General features: G+C 42.5%; 2 protein-coding genes across 3 annotated transcripts in view; both read left to right on the forward strand.

The window, feature by feature from the left end:
- Nucleotides 1–21868, forward strand: part of hspa8 (heat shock protein 8) — a 160183-nt gene that overhangs the window by 114268 nt on the left and 24047 nt on the right. The window lies entirely within an intron of this gene.
- Nucleotides 10410–21868, forward strand: part of ntm (neurotrimin) — a 447919-nt gene continuing 436460 nt past the window's right edge. For both annotated transcript variants that reach the window (XM_084029505.1, XM_084029506.1), the window contains exon 1: nt 10410–10600. In XM_084029505.1, coding sequence (XP_083885631.1) covers nt 10540–10600 — 61 coding nt within the window. In that variant the 5' untranslated portion in view covers nt 10410–10539. The remainder of the gene's footprint in view (nt 10601–21868) is intronic.

Raw genomic sequence — 21868 nt, forward strand, 5'->3', positions numbered from 1 at the left:
GTGTGCCACATCAAGATGCTGATCTGACATCATGATTAGTGCACAGGTGTGCCTTAGACTGTCCACAATAAAAGGCCACCCTGAAATGTGCATTTTTTTGCTTTATTGGGGGTCTGGGGACTCAGAACCAGTCAGTATCTGGTGTGACCACCATTTGCCTCATGCAGTGCAACACATCTTCTTCGCATAGAGTTTCTCAGATTGTCAATTGTGGCCTGTGGAATGTTGGTCCACTCCTCTTCAATGGCTGTGCGAAGTTGCTGGATATTAGTGGGAACTGGTACACGCTGTCGTATACGCCGGTCAAGCACATCCCAAACATGCTCAATGGGTGACATGTCCGGTGAGTATGCTGGCCATGCAAGAACTGGGACATTTTCAGCTTCCAAGAATTGTGTACAGATCCTTGCAACATGGGGCCGTGCATTATCTTGCTGAAACATGAGGTGATGTTCATGGATGTATGGCACAACAATGGGCCTCAGGATCTCATCACGGTATCTCTGTGCATTCAAAATGCCATCAATAAAATGCACCTGTGTTCTTCGTCCATAACAGATGCCTGCCCATACCATAACCCCACCACCACCATGGGCCACTCGATCCACAACATTGACATCAGCAAAGCGCTCACCCACACGACGCCACACACGCTGTCTGCCATCTGCCCTGAACAATGTAAACCGAGATTCATCCGTGAAGAGAACACCTCTCCAACGTGCCAGACGCCATCGAATGTGAGCATTTGCCCACTCAAGTCTGTTACGGCGACGAGCTGGAGTCAGGTCAAGACCCCGATGAGGACGACGAGCATGCAGTTGAGCTTCCCTGAGACGGTTTCTGACAGTTTGTGCAGAAATTGTTTGGTTATGCAAACCAATTGTTTCAGCAGCTGTCTGAGTGGCTGGTCTCAGACGATCTTGGAGGTGAACCTGCTGGATGTGGAGGTCCTGGGCTGGTGTGGTTACACGTGGTCTGCGGTTGTGAGGCCGGTTGGATGTACTGCCATATTCTCTGAAACGCCTTTGGAGACGGCTAATGGTGGAGAAATGAACATTCAATGCACGAGCAACAGATCTGGTTGACATTCCTGCTGTCAGCATGCCAATTGCACGCTCCCTCAATGCTTGTGGCATCTGTGGCATTTTGCTGTGAGACAAAACTGCACATTTCAGAGTGGCCTTTTATTGTGGGCAGTATAAGGTACACCTGTGCACTAATCATGATGTCAGATCAGCATCTTGATGTGGCACACCTGTGAGGTGGGATGGATTATCTCAGCAAAGCAGAAGTGCTCACTATCACACATTTAGACAGATTTGTTAACAATGTTTGAGAGAATGGTAATATTGTGTATCTGGAATGAATTTTAGATCTTTAAGTCCATCTCATGAAAAATGGGAGCAAAAACAAAAGTGTTGCGTTTATATTTTTTTGAGTGTAGTTCCCAACAACAACAACAACAGGAGTCTCCTCAGAAATCCCTCCCCCTACCGCCCCCGTGTGGAGTGATCAGAACACTGTTATTTCATTTCGTCTGTTTCTCAGAGACATTCATGACCTATTCATGACTTATCCACTTATTTAGTGTTCATCATTATAATGATAAACATTAAATAAGTGGATCATTATAATGATAAACACTAAATAAGTGGATAAGTAGCAGGTATATATTGTAATGCTCTATGGTCATTTCCCCCTCCACCCACAGTGTCATCAGATCAGATTGTATCTGTTGAGAGTCGTCTCCTAAACCAATGTCAGCTCTCTCAATAGACTAAGAATCTGAATGGTCAAGTCATGCTCATTGTGGACTGATCGTAGAATCATGTTTTTTTTTAAATGTTTTATTTATCCTTCAATGTAACTTTATGTATCTATAGAAAATAGGGGAAACAAGAAAAATGATTGGCCCAGATACATTTTAGCTGTTTCACAATAATGGACTGACTGTTCTGTGTGTGTTCTGTGTGTGTGTGTGTGTGTGTCTACGTCTGTCTGTCTGTCATGTTTTGTCCGCCTGCTTGCTTTTCATGGTTGTAAATAAAACTTTCAATTCTGGGGTGTATTCCAGAAAGGTTTTGCTGAAACTCTTGAGTTTGTTGAGAAGAGGGATACTCTGAGTTTTCCATTCCAGAAAGAGAGTGAAGTCAATCTTTAGGTCAGTTACCATAGTAACTGACTCTGTGAACCTAACCTGCTCGCTGCCAGATTTTCTTCAACAAACCCTGAGTTTCTCCCTTTCTGTCTCCGCCTTTTTCCGGACTCTGAACCAACCCTGGAGAAATGTGATGTCCTTTTCTAATCGATATGGAAGCAAAAGTGATTCTAGCAGCTTTACATCAGGAGAGGATTTTGATTACAGAAGAAAAGAAGAAATATAGAAATATATTTTCAAATCGCGGACATAATCCACGACCAGATAAAAATGCATGCCTTAGTGTACTTATTTGCACAATATTCCTATGCTTCATTTTCAGATGTAGCCACATTCTTTTTGTGCCTGTGGGATAATGTTACAAGCCCCTTCAAGTGAGGTCAAACTCAAGAAGGTAAATTTGATTAATTCTCCAATCATCAAACAAAACAAACAAACTGATAGGCCAGCAAAAAAGAATAAAAGAAGAGCAGACTCCCAGACCAACCAACCAGGGCCATCTGAACTGGGGGTTAACCCTCTACCCTTGCCCAACAAAGCAACTAAACCTAATTGAAATTAAGCTACGAAAACTGAACTACTGCACAGATCAGATAAACATAAATCAAAAACATAGCCTCCCGGGTGACTGACAGCACTGCTTGTCTGGTGGATTGCAGTGAGCAAGGCAAGAGAGAGAGAGAGAGACAAGAGCCCTACCCCATCTAATTGGATTTTCCCCAATCAGCCAGACCGTTAACAGCTGGCAGGCTTTGTGTCTGCTCCCCAGATTAGGTTCAGGTGTGCTCGTGGGTGGGGCTGCCGATTAACAACTAATTGGCTACACCAGCGCACGCAGCACATCATACCCATTCCGACACCTCTGACACTACTGATCACTGACCCAGGCTGTGACCGAAATCACTCCCCACTCCCTATATAGTGCACTATAGAGTGAGTTTGCCATTTGAGTTTAGCTAACTTACGGATTTATTACTGCACTTATTTAGGAACAAATGTATTTGAATCCCTGCTTTCTACACCCGGGCTACATATTATTTATTGTATTTCATGTAACATGGAATCACAACATACCATATAATTGTCCACACCTGCAGAATTAAATATGATCGTTAAACAAATTTTCATAAATTAATAAAGTAAAAAAAATAATTAAATTATATAGAAATCATGTATTTAAATATTGTTGTGCTTTTATTCAGTTTGACTATCGACAAGACAGCAAGGTTCTAAAAGTTATATCATTTGTATGCATATCATATTTAATTTGTGTAAATACTATCAAACAAACAAATACCGCTGCAAGAACTTCTCACAGGACCAGTTGTTTACTCCCTCGGGTCTTCTTCAGTTTCGCGAGACTAGTAGTGGCCTCCTCCAGCAGCTTAGCGATTAGCTGCAACTTTCCAGCGCTTAAAGGTCCCATATTATACTGTTCATCATCAATTTCACACAGCTGTCAGAGGTCCAACAACACTGTATTCGATATGCATTGCCCCAAACCTATCCGTGGTCCTGAATTTCAGCTGTCTAAAAGTTGTTCAAATAAGCTCTGCTGAGAACAGACTGTTTCTATGTCTGCACCTTTAAATGCTAATGAGCTCCATCTGTCGACGCCTACTTGGAGAGCCACGGAGAGGATCCCGCTACCGCTAGCGGTAGCATGCGTCAATGTTTACAGTGGATGTATCGCTATGACTCGCCTATGTGACTCAGGTGAAGTTGCTGGGTCCCGTATGGTTGGGATAGATCCTTTTAAGAGTGTCAGTGTCGAGGCAAAGCCAGCTTTCTACTGACCCTCGTTACTGAAGCAGTCCGATGTGAAGTGGTTAGCACACACATATAAGCACTTACGTTGATTTGTACAACCAACAACAGAGCAATTTGTGTGTCTAGCTCTGAGCGACGACATTGTGAAGCACTGCTATCTTACTGCTGTCTCACCGCAGGACACACCGAACTTCACCTTGGTGATGAACGCCCCCTCCCGGATATCTCTTATCATCGCGCAGAGGAGTTTGGCCCATGCTAATGACTCCCTTCGTTACGTAACAACAGGAGTTGAATCTGAACAGCCCGTAGGAGCGCCGTTTTACCAGTGGGTGGGCTGCAGAGACCATGCAGGAGTTGCTTGTTTTCCTCATTCTGGGAGTTAACAGGCTCAGGGAGGAGCAGTTTATAGGTGTAGATACAAGAGAAAACATGTTTTTCATAATATGGGACCTTTAATGCACATAGTCCTGTCCGGTGTGAAACATTGCAAGGTGTAACGGAATTCAAGAAGGGTGGAATTGTGACTTATACAAGTCTGAGCATGTCGAGACTCTGAATGAAATCTTTGCTAGATTAAAAAAAACATCCCTCTCTCTGAACTTAGCAAAATGTGAATTCGGGAAGTAGGTGGGTCAGGTATGCCCCCGCTCACTGCCAAAATCCAAGCCATTCTTGAATTCCGTTCCTCAAACTAGGCGTGAGCTTCGCTGTTTCATAGGCATGATGGGCTACTACGGTGGCTTCTGCAGACATTTTTCAGATGTTGTAGCTCCCCTTACCAGTCTCATTAGTGTCACCAAAGCATTTATGTGGTCAGTGGCATGTCAGAATGCGTTTGAGTGTGCCAAGGCTCTTCTCTGAGGCACACCTGTCCTTGCGGCTCCAGATTTTGGCGGCCGTTTAAAATGGAGCTGGATGCCAGTGTCTGTGGTGCTGAGGCAGTGCTGCTGCAGGAGGATGCCCACTGTATCGAGCATCCAATCTTTTATTTCTTCAAAAAGTTCACGACAAACCACTTCAGTACAGTACGATTGAAAAAGAGGCCCTCTCGTTGCTGCTTACCCTCCAACATTTCGAGGTCTACCTAGGGTCAAGCTCGTTGCCTGTCGAAGTCCATACCGACTACAACGCGTTTTTCTGGTGCAGATGAAGAACACTAACCAGAGGTTGATGCGGTGGTCTTTGCTGGTACAGGACGTTAAGGTAACCATTCGTGGGGGGTGTTACGGCCCTGGCCGTATAATAGTGTATGTGTCTTTGTGCTTGTCTCTTTCCTTTTCTGTGTGCATGTTTTTCATTCGAGTGAGTGCTCTGCTGTGGTGAGTAGGGCTGCAGCTATCGAATCTCTTTGTAATAGATTAATCTACCGATTATTCCATCGATTAATCAGGTAATCAGATAAAAATTAACATTGTATATAGTTCCCATATACACTGTTCATTTCACACACAAAAAAATATGTTTTTCTTTATTTAAATCTCAACATAAACATGAAATCAAAATGACCTAAATAGTTTAAAAATTAACTTAAAATGCTCGTCTTTGGTGATATTATAAGCACTGTTAAATGTTATTATCATTGCTTCGGTTTGTGGCTGTCTGACACTGAGACGCTGCAGGGAGAAGGGGGGCTGCTCGGCCCACCATGCATCTGTCCCGGTACCGGTTGTGTTTCTGATGCTTTTTTTTAACGATCCTGAACGACGACGCTCCGACAGTAAAAGCAGCGTTCCCAGCCTGGCTCTGGCCGTACTGCATAATGTGAGACTGAATCAAACGACCGGTTCTTAAATCTAGCCCCGATGGACCGCCCGGTTCGCGACACCGTCTTGGACGGGGACGCGTGAGACAGGACCAGTATCTTACAGTGCAAGGGGAGACAGGTGCTACGGGCAAAGCAACTTTCTGTACAAAGAAAAAAAAACTATCAAGTCAAGAAGAGAGAGCCAATCAGAGATGAAGACCTGCCCCTACTCGGCCTCTGATTGGCTCAGACCGCGGTGATTCATCTCTGTATGCTGTGGGGAAAAAAATACACATAAACAGATCCGCTGAATGCAGCGTAACATATTAAGCCGCACTTCACTAATTTTTGGTCGCATGTGCACTCTAAATGGCCGCACTCTGGAGTCCTGGCTTCCTCAAAAACGATCCGTGTGGAACAACGATCCCTGCGCTGAGCGGACAATGCGCAAGATAGGAATTTAACGAAGCTTCGAGGCAGAGTTTTTGCCTCGAGCATTTTTTGGAATAGAGTTACTCGAATAACACGAGTAATCATTTGAGTCCGCCTACAGGCTTTACAAAACGCTGACAAAAAGCTGAGTACAATACCAACACTACCTGTAAAGATATAAATCGTTGTATCATTCATTTTCTTTTATTTGACTTATGTAATGTTATTGATAACAGGTAGTGTGTGCTAGGTAATGTTAGCTAACGTTAACATTAGAGCTAGCAGGTAAGCGTTAGCTCCCAACAAAGGCTTACATTAACATCTCACCATCAAAGTTACTAGGAATCAAAACGTGTTATATAATTACCTTTCTCCTCAAAGGCAATCTCCATCCATAGCATTCAAGACGAGCGCCACAAATTTGCTCTATCTCTCGTGTCTAATGTAGCCCAATGTAGGCTCGGAAAGCCAGGAGCAACATTTGCAGACACACGATGTCATCGACTATTGTTGTTGTTATGCTTGAAGTTGGCACTAGCTTTTCTGGGTAAACCTCAGACGAATGCTGACGTACACAGTGACGTAAGGACGTGGCTCTCTGGGCTCTCTAGCCGGTGGAAACACAAACAGGTTCTCAGAAGGTTCGCAAGCTGAACCAACTGCGAACCAGCAAAGGCACCGGCCCGGTTCTTGAACTAGGTTTGCGTTGGTGGAAAATGGTAGAGTTCATGGTCGGGTTCAGGGTTGGGTTCAGATGCTTTCTGGAATACACCCCTGATCCTGTTTCCTCACATTGTAACAATCCACAGTCAAAAGGGAAACAACAGGGAAGTGAAGGGACAGTTGAACCATGAACAGCTGTTTCTGTGCACCTCCCTCTGCTGATTTTAAAGAACCATTCATAAGTCAAGTACTCCACTCTAAGTTCTCAGCTGAGTGTTCTGATCAATAAATGCATTATTTGCTTTTGAAACAGTAGCCTTATGCTGTGTTATTTATAAATGATTCTCTGTTTCATCACCACATTTTCCCGTCACTGCGATGATTTCAATCAATCGAATGAGGCTTGTTATCTCAGAGGAGGTGCAGCTTCAACACAGCCACAAATGTAATGCTCTTCCATCTCCTTTGGACAATTTACCGTATTTTAACATCAACTGTTCTCCATTAACAAAATACACCAACCAATTGACTGTCTGGTACTCTATGGCCTCCCTCAACACACATCTAACTTCATTTCCAAACTCTAAATCATTTCTGATGTCTGATATGAGAAAATAGTTTTTATGGGGGATTTTAATGTCTACGTTTGTTGTGCAAATGATCCATTGGCCTTTTGTCACTGTCATTTGGTTTAACACAATGAGTTATGAAGCACTTTGTAAGGTGTAAATCCATCCATCATCTGAAACCACTTCTCCTGTTCAAGATGGCGGGGGTGGGGAGCCTTCCCAGCTGACATTCGGGCAAAGGCTGGGTACAACCAGTGACTGTATATAAGAAGTGGAAAAGCAATCGTGATGCCACCCATTGGTTTGTCGACTACAGTTATGAAGCCTTGAGTTTGACATTTTGGCTGTCACCTTACTGGATCTGGATCCATCTGGATTCTGGTGTGAAGCTGCTGACAAACTTTACAGCTAAGTGTTACAAAGTCATCTAAGTAGCCAACTGCATTGGTAGAGACCTGTCAATCAGCATGTAGCCCCGCCTTAAAGCATCCCCTGCTTTCCGGTCTGTTTGACTCTAAATGGACCATATTTTACTAAATGAACATCTTGCTAGATTGAAGAAGACTTTAAACTATAGATTGAGACCATAAACTCAGGTTTCCAATGTTTACTGAGATAATAAATCAAGAGAGAAGTAGGCTCATTTTCTCAGACACTGATACAATCAGACTTTTTTAAGGTTCTTCAGCTTGGCTTCACTTTTCAGAGCCGGAGGTTGCTGCCTGGTTAGACCTGGATTGGTCCCCAGTCAGATCACCAGTCTATCACAGACAGACCACCTAACACACACACACATTCACACTAGGGCTGAAACGGTTACTGGATTTACTCGAGTAACTCTATTACAAAAAATGCTCAAGGCAAAACCTCTACCTCGAAGCTTCATTAAATTCCTATCTCACGCATTATGCAGCCTGCTCATCGCAGGGATCATTGTTCCACATGGACCGTTTTTGAGGAAGCCAGGGCTCCAGAGTGCAACCATTTTGGGTGCACATGCGACCAAAAATCAGTGAAGTGCGACTTAATATGTTCCTTGGTTGCACCGGTGCTCATAACATTCAGCTGGTCTGTTTATGTTTGTAGCATAATTTGTTTTTGCCCACAGCACAGAGATAAATCACCACAGTCTGAGCCAATCAGAGGCCGAGTAGGAGCGGGCCTTCATCTCTGATTGGCTCTGACCCCGGTCTCTTCTTCACTGAATGTTTGTGAAGAAAAGTAATCAGACTAATCAAACTTAAGCATCAAAAACTGTCGATCGTTTTTTTTGTACAGAAAGTTGCTGTGCCCGTAACCTGTCTCCCCTTCGCACCGTAAGATACCGGTCGTGTCTCACTTGCCCCGTCCAAACCAGTCCCGAACTGACGGTCAGGTCGGGCGTAGTTTTAAGAACCGGTCGTTTGGTTCGGTCTCTGGTTCGCCGTGGGCATTCCAACATTATACATTTACTGCAAAGAGTACGGCCAGAGCTAGGCTGGGAACGCCTTTACTATCGGAGTGTTGTCGTTTAGAATACCGGGACAGGTGCGGAGAGGGGGTTTTTGATTTCTTGTTTGTGTTGAGATTTAAATAAAGAAAAAAACATTTATTTTTAGCTTTTTTTCCCTTTCTTTGTTCTTATCTTTATTCCTGTTTATAGTCATTGACCGAATGTGTCAATAAATAAACAGTGTATATGGGACCTATATACAATGTTAATTTTTTATCCGATTACTCGATTAAATCGGTGGAATAATCGGTAGATTACTCAAAAAATATTTGATAGCTGAGCTCTATTCACACCTTATTAAGAGTCATCAATTAACATAAGATTAACTAAACTGCATGTCTTTGGACTGTGGGAGCAGAGAACCCATGCTAACACATTATTATTATTATTTGTTAAAGACATCTAACATATGAAGTCATTTTTAATCAGGCATTTGAAGTGCAGGAGGTTACTTTACATTTAGTTTGCTTTTCTTCCATCTTAGTCCTACTCTGCTGGTATTGCTATTAACATGCTCAGACATTTGATTGCAGACATTTGAGCTGTCAGAGAATGTTGTCTGGGTTTCTATAGGAATCAGAAGGTCTAGTAACTGAGTCGCTGGGCACCTTGAACACCAGCAGATGGCTGAACTCACTGAAAGAATACCAAGCAGTTAATGTTAAATAACGAAAAACTCAAAAACAGCTTTCCCCATCCTGTTATACATCCTGTGATCCCTTTAATTGTCTGTTGTCCTGACGGGAGTCCTGAGCCCGCTGAGACCCACCACTGCTGGTTTAGGGCCGTAAAATCTTAATTGCACATTAAAAATCGGCCCAACTGCTCGGCAGCTTTCACTGCTGGAGACTGAAATCTTTACTTCTTTAGTATAATTGCTAAAAACTTACCCAAACATAAAGGAACATTATGTATTTGACATCAACTCACAAGGTCTGTGCAGAGGTTCCAATTAGTGCTATTTGTATAAAAGTTTGAGAACTCTAGCTGATAAATTCAGTGAGTTACAGGTGCAAGCAGAACATGTCACACCCACTCACATGAAGAGTCACACAGGAACTACATGGAAGCCCATCCCGCCACTGTGATGGAACAAAATGACCTGTAAGTCTTTAAAATGAGAAATCTTCTCCATATGTTTCACTTAGTAGGCTCATTCTAAATGCTTCTCGTTCTTTTGTAACATTCTTATGATGAGAGAGTTTGTCTTTAGGATGTGTTTTTCAACACAGTGGCTTCCCTCACTTCTTATTCCTCGAACTAAGACAAACAGGTCTGAACATGACAAGTAGTAAACACGCTGCTTTCCTCCGTAGAACACCGGCGGACTGCGGACGGCGCAAGCTGCCGCTCATCGACCTATCAAACTAGCTACACACAACAGCGTCAAGACAGGAAGTGACTCTTCAAAGTAAAAGACTGCCGCTACAAGTGTACTACAGTAGCAGCCGAACAGCAGTACGGGTCTTTTATTTGAACAAGTCAACCGGACGTGGTTGCCGTTGCTGCCGCCAGCTTGTCTCCAGCGGCGCTGCCAATAACCTCTCCGCTGAAGGAGGGACTCTGTTGAGCGCTGCGTTGGTGGATGCTTTACAGGCAGACAGGAGCACCGGGTACTTGAAGAAAACCACTTTTCGGGATTTTCAGAGACTCGCAGACTATTTTCCCAGACGACAACACGCAGCAGACCAACAGCAGAGCGGTGAAGATGAAGAATCCTCTGTACTGGGCGATGCTGGTCGGGATGACCGTCCTGCTGATGGAGCAAGGTAAGTGATTGCTTCTGGCATCATTGGAGCACTTGTTATAGCCGGGTCCGACTCCGTTCGGACGGACGGGGGATCTTTGTCAATTTAGCCTATTAAGTCCCGTCTGCGTGTCGCGGACTGTCTTTGACATCAAGACGTTTCCATCTAAGCCGCAGCTTAAATGGAGCGATTAGTGGAGCGCAGTTCAGCGTTGGAGTCGGCGGCTCGACTCTTAAGTATCCAAGTATTTTTACACCAGCTCGTCTATATCCGGCTGCAACCTTTTGCCTTAAAGTTTAATCCTCGCGTGGCAATTCTCAACAGTGTTAGTTTTGCACTGGTTGTGCGTTTTTTGTTGTTGTTGTTTTTTTGCAAATAAAAACAATGACATTTAAATGATATGCCGTTTACCTGCACGTTGTATTGCTATGTAGCATCCAGTCACGCGGCTCTTTATTGGAAAGAAGTTGCAATTACATGTAGGCTACGCCGTTGTGCTTTTTGCGCTCGTGGCTGGTGGCTCGTGCTGCCGCGGGTCGTCTTGACGCATGGTAAAGCTCATGGGCGGGAGGTCTCTGCTGCAAAGTTGATTAGGTATTAGTTCTTAATCCACATTGACTGCGTGGTCAGGTCATCCAAGTTAAGCCGCGGATTCTCCGGCAGGCAAGAGAGCTCTGCTGGCGGAAGGAGAGCAGAGGCGGTTCGGTCTCTGACCTTGTTTACGCCTGACATGAACGTGAATCAGTAGATGGAGTCCGGGTGGAGGTGCGCTTCTAATGCAAACAAAGACTATCGACGGAAATGGAAAAGTACCTCTTTGAGCCCAAATCAAACTAATGTGCAGCAGAGTTATCTACAAAAAGGTTGAGACTTAAACAAAGGCGACTGCTTGATAATGACACTTGAAGTGAAATAAATAAATAAATGCTTGAGCAGAAAAATGAATGAAGTGGATGAATCGGTGAATGTGTGAAGGAGGTGGGACACAATTCTGCACCGAACAATCACGCAGCTAAAGATTCCAAAAGTATGATCACAGGTTATGTTGCTTGATGAGGATTTTATGTTTTTAAGTATGTTGACCTCCTCTGCTTTTGAACATTTTTACATTTTTCTTGTCAAATATCCTCCACTGAACTGAACTGAACAGGGGTCTCAAGAGCAACGTTGCTACGCTGACATTTATGTTTCACTATCCTACCTAATTATGTATTTTAGATGTGTCAGTGGTAAGACAAGGATGGATTTAATCAAGTGACTCTCTGTGTGTGTGGTTTAGTAGAGCACAGAGAACTTGTTTTAACCTCTGACTTAATGAGCACTCACTGTCACTGTCATACCATAATGTAACCGATGCCATTACTTATGTAGCAAAGTAGTCTAGTCATTATATTGTGCTGTCAAGTGAAAGAGAACTCAACATTTTGAAAAAAATACACAAATGGTGAAAAAGGAAGTCAGGGAGATGATGTTTTGTTTTGTCATATCGGTGAACTATTAAAAATGTCTGCTTTGATTTCAAGTCCACCCCATTTTCCGGACGGCACCAACATTATTCTGAAGTCATTTGCATATCATCATAATCAAAGATGTGTTGGATTAGATTAGATGAAACTTAAATGGCTCCTGTGGGGAAATTGGGTCATTGCAGCAACAGAACGGGGCACAGAGGAGGCAGATATCCAGCTATTTCACAAGATGACAAATAAACGGAGCAAAATAAATTACGAGGATAATGAATGAATAAAGAGAGGCCAATTTATTGGTGGGCAGGGTGTATATGAGCTGTCACAATAAAAGGCTGTATTTCATGTTTAGGGTTCTGGCTAGAGAGCATTGTATTGAACCTGAATCCAGCATTTAATCTGCTCAACAACTCATTTGAAATCCCTTGTTGAACTGAGCTAGGTTGACTTTTTATAGTTTTCAAGTCCTGGCAACATAAAGTGGCAGTAGTTAAGTTTTATTTGCTTGATTTCATTATGAAGTAAGAGCTGAATTCACAACGACATGGCTACAGAATGTGTTTCACTGTATTTCTGTCTGTCGATTTCCTGGGAAAATAACATATCCATTTAAAGCACAAAGGGAGAGGATCACACTTGAGTTGTGCTTATGAAGGTAATTATTATGAAGGTAATTATAATGATGATCAATGATTTGGTGCTCAAACCATCAAAGCTGATATTCCGGATGTTTAATTTAAAATGCGATGATTTCGGTCGTGATATCTGACCAGAGAATAGTTTTTCTTGTTGCTGTTGACATTCCTTGTGGTTGAACTACAGGAATGCCCTACTGTGTTTGTTTAGTTTGTCATGTTTTTCTTGTCAGCTGCAACTGCGTTGGTTGTCGTCCCCGTGTTGCACAACGACAATAAAGGATCCTTGTATAATAAGATCTGAACAAATATGGTAAACTCTTTATTGCCTCCGACGTTGTCAACAGAAAAGCATTACAGCTACCGGTTGTACCTTTCACAATAAAAGCCTGTACACAGGACTGAGGGTCTATTTTTAAAGTAGCTGTTCATGGCAGGGATATTGACGTTTTGGCTCACATAGAGATATGTAGTAGAACTATGTGGAGGAGCCTGCCAGTCAGAAGGCGTGGGCTGGATGTAGACAGCGCGGCAGATCACATGAGCAGAGAAAACCTATGCGGAGCGGTTGATAGACACCTGGGCTGAAGTGCTCGATCGCTCTACTGTACTGGAAGCACTGTACATCTGGATGGCCCCGACACGAATAAGTGCTCGAAGCACTTCTCAAAGCACCTCTAGGGGATGAGCCGCAGGCTAAATTTGCTGTGGGGCTGAGTCGGCTCGCTGGAGGATGGGAGGCATGGTCCAAAATGAAGAGCATCCTGTTCTGTATGTATTTTTGTGCCATAGTTCCTTTTTTTAATGTTTTTTTTTTTTTTCCATGTAGAAATAATTTCCAGGACACAATCGACTCCATGCAGAGTGCAGCACGGTATCACGCTGTCCTGTGCCTTTTTCATGTGCAGTGAAGAAGTATGTGTGAATATGTCAAGGTTGGCCTCTCACTGAAGGCTCTCTTGCATTCATTTCATATAATATGTTTGGTATGGATGCATTCAGCGTGACAGAATTGAGATATTCGAGTCACAGTAAAAACATCAGTAATAAAAAGAATGTGTGTCTGTGGTGAGCTGAACAGAGCTTTTTATGTTTAGTGGAAGGTGAGGCAGTCTCTGTTCTCTCTGTCAGTGGACTGAATATGCACAGAGCTTTCAGAAGGACCAGGAAGGATCTGAACCCCAACAGTTGATCATCTTCCACAAGAACTGAATTAACTGACTCCCAACGTGAGAAGAGGAGGTGGGAAGCAATCAAATACCGACATCAGTGGGTGTCAGAAGGACAAAAACCAAAGAAAAGAAAAATCACACACAGCAAAACATCCCAATATCAGCGACCCCAAAAGAAGCAGCACATGTTCTTTTCCTCCCAAAGAAAAGAGGAGTGTTTCTTTCTGGAGTATTAGTCCGTCTTAAGATAAACAGTGGTAATGAGGCAGCCTCATTGTCTAAGCGGGCTTCCTCCCTCCCTCGTTCTCTGTATGTGGCTGGGAGAAGACAGTGCTGGCTGTGTTGCCAGGATGCAGCACAAACTCTTGTGGGTTCCTTTGGTCCGTTTTCCCTCGCGGGCCTGTATTGTGCCCTCGTCCTTCCTCAGCCATCAGCCTCTGTCAGCCCAAGACGAGAATTATAGTCACTTACATCAAAATTTGGAGCAACAGCTGTAATTGGATGACCAGCTCAGAGAGCGGAGATGGATGGCGGTGGTGCTCGTTGTATGGAGTCTCTGGTGAAAGACATTGAGATCATTGTTGAGAGCTATAGTGCATTCTCTCCTCGCAGGGCTACAGCTGCTCAGCAGGGATCTCCAGGAGAAAGAGGCTGTAAAACATGTCTTTGTCCATCTCCATATAAAGCCTCGGAGCAAAAATGATCAGGCAGATGGCCGACAATGGCAGGTAGACATGGCCACCCGTGTGCAGCGGTGTGATATTAAAGCAAGATAAATGAACGTCATGTAAATTGGCCATGAGATGCTATTATATCCAGCCTCTTTGCTGGAAAGCAGGAGTTCACCCTCGGACAACTCTACAATAAGATGTATTGATGTTTGGATTTGAGGCATTGGAATGCATGCAAAACAAGGTGGGTGGGACAAGTTAACGGGGGTCTGGACGAAATGATTTAACAGAATATATGTAATTTCCTAAATTCTGATGCATTTTAACGTGGCTTGATACTTTGATCTGGCTGTAGCAGGAGAAATAAATATGGGTTCATGTTGTAAAGTGGTTGGCTCCTGTCAGAGCACTATTTGAAAAATATTCAAAAGCTAAAAGTACAGAAATTAACATGAGTTATTCAGAGGATCTATTTATACTTGCATGCAATTGCAATTTCTATTAAATTAATTGATGTTGATGTCAAATCAATGAGTTAAGTGGAGAGGAAAACCGTAGTCAGAATAAATTACATTTCTCTGTTGTGGTCGTTATTCCTCACGTATTATATAAAAATAACAAGTCCTGACAACATGAGTCGAGCTTCATTTTCTCAAGTGACAGAGATCAACATCCTGGTAGTTAACTACAACACATGTTGAGGACCAGTCAGCTGTTATCTGTGGGGAACCTCCTTACATGGATCAGCTGTTACACTGAAATTAACTGCTTCATGACTGAAAGTGAAACTGAAAATGGCACTGAGGGGACAGACAGATGCGCTGACTTGTTAAACCCTTTTTTTATTTTTTCACAAATTCCGTGTTTTCCATTTAAATTTAAAGTAAATTCTAAAATTTAGAATTTATTTTAAATTTAAATGGAAACATGGAACCAGGGGCTGATGTTCCAGTCTGGAACCCAGGGCAGTGAATGGATGCAGGGCCCGGTCTGTGTGACTGAAGTGACGCATGTTTGCTGATGGTAGTTTCTGGTGGGAAGTGGAAGGTACGCAAGCTAGTTGGTGAATTTTGTATTCAGATAGTTAACTATAAGCCACGAATCTGATGATTTCCTACTTACAAATGGTTACATTCTGAATAAAAAGTAAGAGCCCTGTTATGTAGCTAGACAGAGCAATGAATGGTAACGGAATGAAGATCGTATTTGCGACCAAGGCCGTAGCTACCATTAAGGACACCGAAGTCATGTCCTCGGCATTTTTTTTTCACTGATTTCACTTTCCAATTTTTAAAAGTTGACTTTTTTTCCTTCCATAACCAAGGGAAAATAAGTATAGCGGTACAGCTTTTACAGCTGTTATAGAGCGTGGTCGCAGGTATTATTACAATGTTTCCATTTCATTGTCTTCGCGACAAGTCTATTTTTTTCTCACGAGATATTGTTTTTAACATTCATTTTTTTATGCCGACCGGGGGCGAGCGCGCACGCACCAGATCAGGCACCGATAAAAAACTAAAAAGGAGCCGGTTAGAAATGAAGATAGGAAAAGCACAAAGAATGTCCAGGAGACCCGTCCTCACGAACGAGGGAGGATCAGATCAGATGGTGGCACAGGTTTAGCGATGAGGAAATCGTCACTGTCAGCTGCACATTCTGTCAGCAGGTCCGCTCCATGCCCCCTTCCCAATCCACTCTCTCTCTCTACACACACACACACACACACACACACACACACACACACACAAAACACACACAGTAGTATAGGCCAGGCCAGCCATATACAGATGTTAAGGAATTTCAAGACATGGATTTTCATTCCAGTTAATTAATGATAATCAAGTTAAAACCTTCTCTCTCACACAGTTGAATATAAAACCTCATGTTCATCCACTTAACGTCAGAATTACATGACTGTTTATACAACCAGATGTTCAGCATCACTTGATGTTCCACCTCTTCCTTTTCAATCAACGACAAAATGAACGTTGAAGTTCAACATGTTAGTTATTACTGAAAATAAAAGTGTAATTAGCCACACCGATCTGTTTTATTCGTGCTTATTTCTTTCTTTTTGACCTTGGGGTGGGTCAGGGGGGCAGTTCAGGCCAGGAGGACTTTTGTTTTGAGGGTTGAGTTGGGATTGACCTCTGTATTTGAAAAATCCTGGCTACGGCCTTGTTCGTGACTGTACCCGAAATACAACCTCTCTCACGGCTGCATTGCATTCTGGTCCATTCAGTCTGCTGTTCCAGGTTAAATGGGTATTTCTGCTTTTTCTATGAGTTGAAAATATCTGGATGTGACGTCCATGAAATCATAAAAATACAGGAGCAAGCAACAAAATGGACCCAGAAATAACAGACGGATCACCGAGAGCTATTTTTATATTTCTGAAGTCTTTTCTTCCTGTTGTTGTTCCACAGCTGGAAGAGGACGCTTTGCATAAAAAAACTCCCCCCCCCCCCCCATTCTTCATGGCGCTTCCCATCACAATGTACTATTAAGGAAATTAGACACATTATGAGATGATGAGTGTCTGTAACTGAGAATGGTTGCTCCGCAGATGTGAAATTGCCACTTTGCCTGTTTCATGGAAACAACAACAGACTGTTTGTTTGTTTTCTGAAAAGGAAAATTGCAAGTTGGTGGTAATTGTTATCTAGTTGTTTCCTTCATTCTTGGTTGGAAGCAATCTGTGTTGCATTCTATTTCTATATTGTTTTTTTTTAAATATGTGTGATCTGTATTTTCACAGGTTCATATAACAAATTCATTATTTGTAGCTTGTAGAAAGTTTGCTTTAGAGTTTAATGGAAGCCTGATTGATTTGCTCACGCTCAGTTTGGGTCAACAATCAATTTGCAGCACTGGAATTTCACTAAAGGCTTCCAATGCCGAGGCTGCATTGTCTATGTTGACTGGCAAAAAAGGGAAAACAACAAATCTCAGGAGATGCTGAGGAAAAATAAGAAAAACATATCTCTAGAATATAATTAGATTATGCTATTACTGTATTCTATTCTGACCGTATTGTGTTCCCATAACATGACAGGAGGCCCATGGGTATAGAGGAAAACAGACACAAACCTCTGAAATGCAGATAAACATTGCCGGGTAAATCTGTTAGAGACAGAAAATATATTCTGTTTATATTTCATACTTTTAGGGGATGGATCATTTGCACATCGCTTCGCTTTCACTGGCTATCAAATAGTGCGGCGTCATCTCACCGTAGCAACCTACAGTTGCACAAACGTAAAAGCAAAGCTTATTGAGGAGCTCTTCCGCCTCCACTTATTTTGCCAAGTTCCAGTGAAGCGGTCATGTGACTGTGTGGCTGCGAGGGACTTTGCCAGGGAGGGCTGATTAATAAGCAACAGGGATAGTGACTTCAGACTGTGTCCATTCACCGGGTTGTCGTTTCTGAGGAATGCTGCCTCCTTGACAAACTCACAGCTCACACTCTGCACTGTTTGTTTCAATGTAAGTAAAAAAGAGCTGCAGGATGGACACACACACATAACTGTATGTATTAGGACTGTTCTGGATAACAAGTCTAGGGCTACACTAATAAACGAACATCTTATTATATTTAGTATATGTGTGTTTGGGGTGAGGGGATGCCAAATGGTTTAAATACAGAATTCCATGAAGCACTCAAGAGTTTCAAAATCATCTGATGTTTTGTGACTTTTCACACAAAGGAACAAGATTTCTGAAGAGTTTAGATGAGCTAAAGTAAAAACAACATTATTTATGAAGCAGTAACAGCGTATGCAACTATAAATTACAGATTGTATTGCCTCTTCCTGCATCTTATTTGTGTAATCCAACATATCATCTTTCGTTTTAAATAATTTGTATTTTTGATGAAGTTTAAGCAGAAATGTAATCAGAGTGATGAAGTAACAAGCAGGAGGAGACGGCTGTGTGACCTCTAAAGGACTCAAATCATTTATAATAAATATATAAATTGTCAACTTTAAACATTGGTAATAGAAATTTACCATTTTGACCTGACAAATCAAAGTGATCCCTTTCTCTAAATTCAGAAAAAAAATGAGATGGTTTAACCCTCTGGGATTGTGTTAATGTTGGCGCCATGTTGAGTCTCCAATCAAAAGCTGTGTTATTCGGTGGTGAACCAATGACAGTGGTAAAAGGATGCATTGATTTACAGATGTATGGAAGAGATCTACTGTGTCCTGGATACGACCTTCAGAGGTTAAACATCAAGATAGGTATCTAAAGTGTAGTGGGCTACTTGAGATATGAGCGGCAGTGATGCGGTTGGCAAAAGAGGGGAGACCCGTGAACAAATCTCTTATTTGAAATGTATTTAAAATTCCCTTCTTTGTATACATCCTGGATCCTAATGTGGAGACAGGAAAGCAGCCTTCACACACCCCCTTATTGGATATCAGATATTGATTGGACGCTGAGGCTGATCTGATACATCTCATCATGACTGGAGATTCATGCCGGAGTGAAGATGGGTAACTGATTAAACTCAAGTGAAAGTTTGACATCCATGTTAATAGTAAGTCTGAAAAAAGTAACCATAAATAACTTTATTCTTTCTATTTATTAGACAGGTGTGTCTTGTCATGATCTGTTATTTCCTCCATTAACTTTTATTATTATTTTATTATGATATAATTAATGTCAGTCTAGAGAGAGCAAGAACACTCTTCTTAATTCATCATTATTTCCATTCAGTCACATGAGGCTGATAATCCAGCATTGGCTATAATATAAATCAAATTACATGCTTTGCATGTTCCAGAAAACATTAATGTCCAGTATTCAAAAAGACACCATAATCTTAATCTGGGTTATTATTAATTATTGATTTCACAATCAGAATATCAATAAATGCATTCTGCCCGTCCAAGTACACATGTATTAATACAGAACGCAGGTTGCTGTTTGTTCAACAGCTAAAGGTCTACAGAGAGAAAGCATGGCTGCTCTGTCAGAGATAGTAATTGTGTGTCTTTTCGAGAATTAGTACAATGAACGTGTTCAGACACAGAGTCCTTCCAAAGTCAAAGGCTGTGACACCCGACTGCGATCGATCCAGCCGGTCAGCGGCCGCTGACATCACAAACAGACGCCGTTCCACGTGAAGCTCTGTCTCTAAAGCCAGATCCCCTCTCTCTGTGTGTCGCTGCTGGGAGGGGAACACCCAGTGGAGGAAAACTGCTGGCTCACGTTTTGGTTTGGACAGTGTGTTTAGCTAACAGCTAACAAAACTACAAGCCCACAGCACTCAGCTGCCACGGAGACAGTTTGCTGAGTTTCATGTTGTTCTGGCTCAGATTGTATGAAATGTTTTATAGAATGATTTTCTGCTAGTTGCTCGTGTACATAGTGCATGTTCTTTTAGTTTGAATGAAGTGTGCTGGACAGATGGCCAAATGTGTGTTGTGTTCATTCAATCACACAGTACAGCAGTGTATAGCAGACACCTGGAGGAGATCTGCACTGAGTGCACCTTTCTAGCGGTTTGAGTTTTCGCTCTGAGGCCGTGGGATGCAGAGGTGAAGATGGTAAATGTTTGCACTCATTTGTTTGATTGGAGCCAAAGCTGATGCTTGTAATGTGGGAGTGGAGCTGGAAGGAAGAAGCATCCAGTCAGTCGGACTTAGTGGCCAGAGGACAAAGAAATGAGTTGACGCGGTTTATTCAGTTGGTACAGTAAAAGTCATGAATGGGGATATCTCCGACATGAACCCTGGCACGAACAAAGCAGCTTTCTTTCTTGCTATCTGACTCTAATTAAGGCCTATTGTTTCCTTTCTGTGTGTTCCTGCTTAGAGTGAACTTGCCATAATGTGGGAAGTCTGTATTATACTCAGCTTACCTGTAGTTCCTGTGTCTAGAATGGAAAATAGCTCCCCCAAGGGCAGGAAACATATATAATGTAAAAAAAATTGAGCAGACAGTACATACATCAATCATACACCAGCAGCTGAGATTGATATCGCGATAAGGAGGCCACTAGGGAAGCGGCCCGCAGTCTTGCACTCATGCATTAATAGCGGGGAGGTGTCTCGCAGTTAGGGAGATGCTGTGCACTGAGGGCGCTTAACTCGTGCAGCGGCGTGTTTGTAGTTTTGGAGCAGATGGCGGAGTTAGTGGTTAGCAAGCACATGGTCTGTGGAATAATCTGTGTGCAATTATTGGGGGCTTGCCTGGGCATTTGTGTGAAGCACAAGAGATAATATTTCAATTAGTGCAATCACAGATTGTGCTGGAAGCCCCTTGGCAAAGGCTTTTGTAGTGGAATCTGAGAGTGCAGTAATAGGAAACAGTTGAGCCTCCTGAGAGTCGGAGTCTTCATTAGAAATATAGTTGTCATTGTTTTCCCTCTCCTCTTGAAATACCTTGTAGTTGAGCTGCAAAGTTGCTGGTCCAACTCCTAAACTGTTTGCAGCTCATCATTCCGTTAACTGGCTATCTTGTTTCCGCGTGTCCAACTAAAGGATATGTTGCTACCTACAAAGGTGACTCGGTCCTTCCAACAGAAGCTGCGTGCTTCAGGACATAAAGGTATTAATTCCAAATTTCCCAGTGGGGGAGGCCGGAGCGTGCCGATGTTATCTGGATCGTTCCCCTAACCTTGTGATTGATGAATGCAAAGTTAACAGATCAATAGAGCTGATATAACTTAAAGCATCCCTGAAAGGACCTACAGGCTCTCACAGAGAGCTGATAAGAAAGACCGAGAGGAATCATGAGCCTGAGGAAGCGTCCTATTCCTGTTGTTTATGACTGCATGAATTTGGAGGTTCACATTTAGCATAATGTTAAACTCAGGAATATTAAACTAGGGCTTTTCACCTATATGGATGTCATGATTTAGTCTAACAAAACACACGGCATCCATAGAGCCGTCCTGATTTGGTGAATATGTATGAAATATGGGTTTAAGTGTCGAACAGCAGCAGCTCATATGTGAGAAATGTTGCTTCTTGGCATCTGGGCTGGTGTGTGGTGGTTGAGTCTGCTAAAGTCGTTTTTTAATTGCAATCCCATCAGCAGCAGCTGTCTAAGATGAATCGTGATGCCATTAACAGGTTGATTAGAGCGAACGCACGGAACTCCGAATGTTTGGGCTTCCTGATGGAAAAACATCACTGATGTCCAACAGCAGCTTTAATGTGCTGCAACCGCTCACGTCCAGTTCTCTTCATCACTCTGACATTGTATTACACATTTTTATTTCAGTTTTTTTCACTACTGTCTTACAATTAAGATAAGTTTATTTCTTAGATTGACTGGTTATGTGCAATGATAATTATTTTTTCTCATTTAAATATCCTCCAGTCCAAAAACA

This window comes from Eutrigla gurnardus (assembly GCF_963514095.1).
Source record: "Eutrigla gurnardus genome assembly, chromosome: 15".
Classification (NCBI taxonomy): domain Eukaryota; kingdom Metazoa; phylum Chordata; class Actinopteri; order Perciformes; family Triglidae; genus Eutrigla; species Eutrigla gurnardus.